The sequence below is a fragment of the Mesoplodon bidens genome, assembly GCF_964165515.1.
Source record: "Mesoplodon bidens genome assembly, chromosome: 19".
NCBI lineage: Eukaryota > Metazoa > Chordata > Mammalia > Artiodactyla > Ziphiidae > Mesoplodon > Mesoplodon bidens.
This window is the reverse complement of record NC_138179.1, coordinates 51,849,301-51,854,918: the sequence shown is the minus strand read 5'-3', so window position 1 is coordinate 51,854,918 and position 5,618 is coordinate 51,849,301. Positions and strand designations below refer to the sequence as shown.

Genomic DNA, 5,618 nt, shown 5'->3' with positions numbered 1-5,618 from the left:
TGCCTGGCTTACAAAAGTCACTCAATAATGTCTGTTGAATGAATAAGTAAATGGATCCGTGAGTAAATGAACGCATGTTCCTCCATGCCCCAGGAGACACCACAAATGACCTGGTACACACATCTACCTTCTGCGATGGCGAAAGCAGTCTTGGGACCTGAGCCTGATCTGCCCCCAGGTCCTTTCTCCCAGTCCCAGATGCCGTAGCCAGGTGCTATGAGAGCTCCAAAGAGATGCTTCCTCCGCTTTCTCCCCACCACCCCTCCTGACAATGACCAGGCAGAGGCGGGAGTTGTGCAATTCAAATAATGAAGCTTTATTGATTGCTGGGAGGGGCAGGGGTGAAACAGGGCTCAGGTGTGAAGTGCTTGCGGTGGGGGGGCGGGGGACAGGATAGGGGATTCACCCCGTGAAATCTGCGTCCACATGGGGAGCTTTCTGGCCTGAACAGCGCAGAGCAGCTTTAGTTCTTGGTGCGAATGACCTGCTCGTGGGAGGACACCACCTTGCCATCGTGCACATCCACGACTTTGGTGCGAATCTGACGACTGGAGGAGGTCACTGGGTAAGAGGAGAGAGAGGGCGTTATCAGCGGCGGATAGGCAATGGAGAAATCAGGAGTGCGAGGGCACTTAAACAAACTGTCTCCCTGCTGCCCTCTCCCCTGATTACCACTTCACCCGCTGCTCTTGCCCTGGCACTGATATCATCAGCACGTCTCTTTCAGACTAGAGCTCCCTAAGGTCAGGGGCAGAGTCTGTGTCTTCAGACTGGAGCTTCCTAATAACTCAGCCCAAAATCGTTCCATCCAGATCTGCCCAAATGGACTGGTCTTTGTGGGTAGACCCATGTGGGGCTCTGTCCATGATGCTGACTGCCAGAACTATGGGATCTGCCACAAATAGGGGGCCACCAACTCCTCGCCATAAGGAGGGTGTAGAAAATGGCTTCTTCTACCCACTGAGGTGCATAGGGATACTGGGTGAGGAAAACCTTAGCTCAACCCCTCCAGAAGCCCCCATCTAACATCCTAGACATGCTGGGAGACAGGGGGTGGTCTTGAGTCCAGGCTTGATGAGGAGGAAAGTCTTACCATCTCTGGATGACTGAGAGCCAGAGGAGAACTGGGAGGAGGAGAGGCTGTGAAGACAGAAAGGGGCAAGATGATCAGACACACAGGGGGCAGTGAGTGAACAGTGTGGGGCGGGACAGGCAGGGGACCCCCCACTCACTGGGCATCCTCGCCCTCCAGCAGGCGGCGGTAGGTGGCGATCTCCTGCTCCAGCCGCGTCTTCACGTCCAGCAGGATCTGGTACTCCTGGCTCTGCTGTTCCATCTCGCAGCGCAGCTGGGCCAGCTGCTCCTCCACGTTGCAGATCAGCCCCTGGATCTGGGACAGCTGCAGGCAGTAGCGGCTTTTGGTCTCCTCCAGGCTGTTCTCCAGGGATGATTTCTGTGAGGGAAGGAAAGAAGATCAGGAATCAGTGAGGGTGGTCATTCTCTCCCTCCAGGGCCCTGGGCAACCCCCCCCCCAGGCCTGGCAGCGCCCCTACCATGCTGAGCTGGGCCTGCAGCTCGATCTCCAGGTTCTGCATGGTGCGCCGGAGCTCTGAGATCTCGCTCTTGCTGCTCTGTACCATCTCGCTGTTGGAGGCCACCTCGCGGTTCAGTTCCTCTGTCTGCAGAAAAGAAAACGTCGTTGGCACTGGAAGTTCCAGGGGGGCAGGCGTCCTGGGTCCCTTCCACTCCGAATGCCACCCACCTTGCTGAAGAACCAGTCCTCGGCGTCCTTGCGGTTCTTCTCCGCCATCTTCTCGTACTGTTCGCGCATCTCGTTCAGGATGCGGCTCAGGTCCACGCCGGGGGCGGCGTCCATCTCCACGTTGATATCCCCGCCCACCTGGCCTCGCAGGGCAGCCATTTCCTGCACAACCAAAGAACGGTCCACAGTCAGGGGTCTCACTATGGCAACCGATTAGGGCTCCCTAGTCAGAGGTGTTCCGGGTCTGAACATTGCTCTCCACCATCTCTTCCCTCCCAGCTAACCCTCTGAGATGGCTTTTCCATTTGGCTCTCACCTCCTCGTGGTTCTTCCGGAGGTAGGCCAGCTCCTCCTTCAGGCTCTCGATCTGCATCTCCAGGTCGGCTCTGGCCAGGGTCAGCTCGTCCAGCACCCTGCGCAGGCCGTTGATGTCGGCCTCCACGCTCAAGCGCAGGTTCAGCTCCGTCTCGTACCTGGAATGACCCAGGAAAAAAGGAATGAGACACCCTCCCTGGTCACACTGAAGGCTCTGTTATCTTCCCCCTGCAGCTTCTGCCCATAGTTGGCATCCTGTGGGCGGTTTAGTGAGAGCCAGTCTTGAAGATGGCACGGATGGACACAGAGCCCATTATTCCTCAGATCTGAAATTCTGGGGAGGGGGACAGTGCCCAGAATAAGACAGTTGATTGTGCTGTAGAATTCACGGAGGGGCGATGCTTCTGGCTTCAGCCAGCCAGTAGCACACAAGGCCTCCAGATATGACTACCCCCTGCACTTCAGGGGCAGGCGGGGAAGTGGGGGCTGCCCCTCCCTAAAGCAGTGGCTCCCTAATCGGGCTGTGGATCAGGATCACCCAGGTAGCCTATTAAAAATAACTGAATCAAAAATAATAATAATAATAACTGAATCAGAACTCCAAAGGTGGGGCCCAAGAGTCTTGTATTTTTACAAAGACCCCAAGGGGTTTTCAACACAGCCATTGTGGCACTTGGCAGCTCTGTTCAGGGAACACTTCTCCAAAAATGCCCAACCCAGGGGAGACTGGATGCTCTGAAACACCACTGCAAACTCACTTGGTGCGGAAGTCATCAGCGGCCAGACGGGCATTGTCAATCTGCAGCACAACATTAGCATTGTCCACGGTGGCTACAAGGATCTGCAGGTGGAAAGGGCACAGGTCATTGGTCCAGTGGACAGCACTAGCCAGACCTGACTGCAGCCTGCATTAGGACTTTGCTTTCATGCCTCTGCCACAAGCCTTTGCCACGGCAGCCTAAAGGATAACTCACAGTGGTCCAGATTTGACCCAGGACTTGGCTACTCGTGGTCAGCAGAATGGGTAGAAAGAGCCCTGACCTTAGATAAATAGCCCTTGAGTTCTGATCCTGTATCAACCACTGAGTTGTTGCAAAACCTGAGATGGGTCTCAGGCCTTCGAGTGCCCTACCCACAGAAGAGGGGAGTGACCGGGCTCTCCAGACCCCCTTCCGAATCTGAATTCTCCTCTCTCTGTACAAGTCAGCCCTGCCAGTCCTCTGTAGGCACATACGCTCCTTTTCAAGTCTTCAGAGCACAGGACCTCAAAGTGGGGCCTTCCCAAAAGTTGAGATCCAGCTGGCACAGGGGTTTCAAAAAGAAGAAGCAAAAAGAAAGCAAAAAACGGTAGACTGGACCCTGGACTGGCTAGAGTTCCCTCCCTCATCATCTGATTTCCCTAATCCACTCAAAGCATCAGAGCCAGACACCAAGGGAAGCAGGATCAGCAGATTCCTGGGGTGACATGGGAGCAAGGAACAGGGGCTGGAGTCAGATGACACAAGCCCCCCAGGCCCTCTCCTACGTAGGGCACGTAAAGTGGGCCACCAGTGATTGTCTCTGCGGGTTTTCCATGCCCTCCTGGCTGTGGGGAGGGGCCACCCTTGCGAGGGAGCATGGGTGGCAGCCGCCACAGCCCAGACCCATGAGCTAATGAGTGGTTTGGATGTCTAGCCTGGTGCAGTTAGAGCCTCTCTCCTCCTCTGTGCTGGAGAATGGGTTGCTGTCTCCTGTACTGGCAGGTGGGGCACAAGGGCTTTAGCCTTGGCTCGGCCATTAATTTGCTGTGTGACCTTGGGCAGACAGCCCAAAGCTTCAGCTTCGTCCTCTGTAAAATGTAAGGATAGGAATCCCTGGTCTCTTGTGGTCTGAGAATCTGGAGCTCAGAGGGGCATGAGCAAGATAGGGGAAGGGAGACCATCTTCTCACAGACCAGCTCTGTTGGGGGCATCCAGAGCCAAAAGAAGGGATCTGGAGCTGGAAGCTATCCTGTCTAAGAATCCCAAGCAACCAGTGACCTGAGGCATCCATTGCTCCTAAATGAGCTGGCTGGAACGGCACCTCCTGCCGCCTGGCCCACGTACCTTGTTCCTCAGTTCCTCGATGGTCCTGAAGTAGACGCTGTAGTCCCTTATCTCAGTGGGCCGTTGCTTCTGGTACCAGTCGCGGATCTTCACCTCCAGGTCAGTGTTGGCCTCTTCCAGGGCACGTACCTTGTCCAGGTAGGTGGCCAGGCGGTCGTTGAGGTTCTGCATGGTCACCTTCTCACTGGCCACCAGGAGCCCATCACCACCGCCAAAGCCGCCACCCAAGCCACCACCGGAGCCACCACCGAAGCCACCACCGTAGCCGGCACCAAAGCCACTGCCATATCCTCCGCAGAAGCCACTACCCAGGCCCCCACCAAAGCTGCTGCTGCTGCTGTAGTTGCCGCCATAGCCGCCCCCCATCCCGCAGACACCCCCGGAGGAGTAGCGGGAGGAGGACATGCCCCCGTAAGCGCTGGGGGCCCGGCAGGAGCCTCCGGGCAGGATGGAAGACCCACCGCTGGAGCAACCGCCGATGCCATAGGAGCCCTTGACGGAGCTGGAAGAGGTGAACTGGCGGGTAGTCATGGTGCCAAGGAGGGAGGTGAGCGAGCAAGTAAGTCGGCAGAGAGCAGAGAAAGGTGCTTAGGTGAGTTAGGGAAGGATGAAAGGCTTTATACTCCTGGGTGAGGGCGGGCCTGGCGTTTTCCATTCCCCTTGGCTTTCATCACCCAGGGGACAGTGCCAACTCCCAGGCAGATCCCTCCTCTCCTCCGCCCCATCATGTCTGTCATATTTTACTGGAAACTCATTGTTCGGGGTGTTTCGGGTTTCTTGTCCCACCAGGTGTGAGTCACAGGAGGAGGTATGGGCCTGCAGGCTACACTTTCCCTTTGGGCCCTGGGAGCACAGCCCTCTGCATGCTGGGCTCAGCCAGGTGGTGGGAGAGGGTCTCTGCACCATAAACCTAGTGACTTGTTAGTCCCCATTAACTAGGTGGGTCTCTGACATCCACCTAGAGGAAGCCCAGCACTCCATGTTCCAGGAGGAACACCAGCATGGCAAGGTCACACGGGGCACAGAGATGGCCCCTCAGCATTACCACCCATAAAAAGAAACAAGGTTTTGGGGTCCTCCTAACTCTGACCTGCTGGGCTATACCATGGGGCTTGTCACATCCCCGAAACATGCCCAGCCAGTAGTCAGGTGGCTCAGGCTTCTATCCCGACACCCCCAGTAAAGGGAAATCCAGGCAGCTCTCCCCAGCCCTAGGCACAGACCCTAAGATCCTCCACACATCTGTGGATGGGCCCATGGCATTGGCTGCTCAGTCTGGCCAAGGGCAGGTGGTGTCACAGCAGACACTGGGAAAGAGCATGGAGTCAGACTAAGTCCTGACTCTGCTCTTTACTCCTGTGTGACCGAGGCCCCGACCCTCCTCGGAATCTCAGTTTGCTCATCTGTAAAGTGGGAGTACTGCAGAGTCAGCACTGAGAATCCAATGTGGCAATGGA

General features: G+C 56.4%; 1 protein-coding gene across 1 annotated transcript; it reads right to left on the bottom strand.

The window, feature by feature from the left end:
• Positions 1–322: 322 nt before the first annotated feature.
• LOC308607842 (keratin, type I cytoskeletal 14-like) lies at positions 323–4,692 on the bottom strand (the record flags this gene model as incomplete). Its single annotated transcript, XM_081220170.1, has 8 exons — positions 323–561; positions 1,094–1,140; positions 1,233–1,453; positions 1,554–1,679; positions 1,763–1,924; positions 2,079–2,235; positions 2,836–2,918; positions 4,162–4,692. 8 exons carry the CDS (start codon positions 4,690–4,692, stop codon positions 464–466), a joined length of 1,425 nt encoding a protein of 474 aa, XP_081076296.1. The 3' UTR covers positions 323–463.
• Between the last annotated feature and the right edge of the window lie 926 nt (positions 4,693–5,618).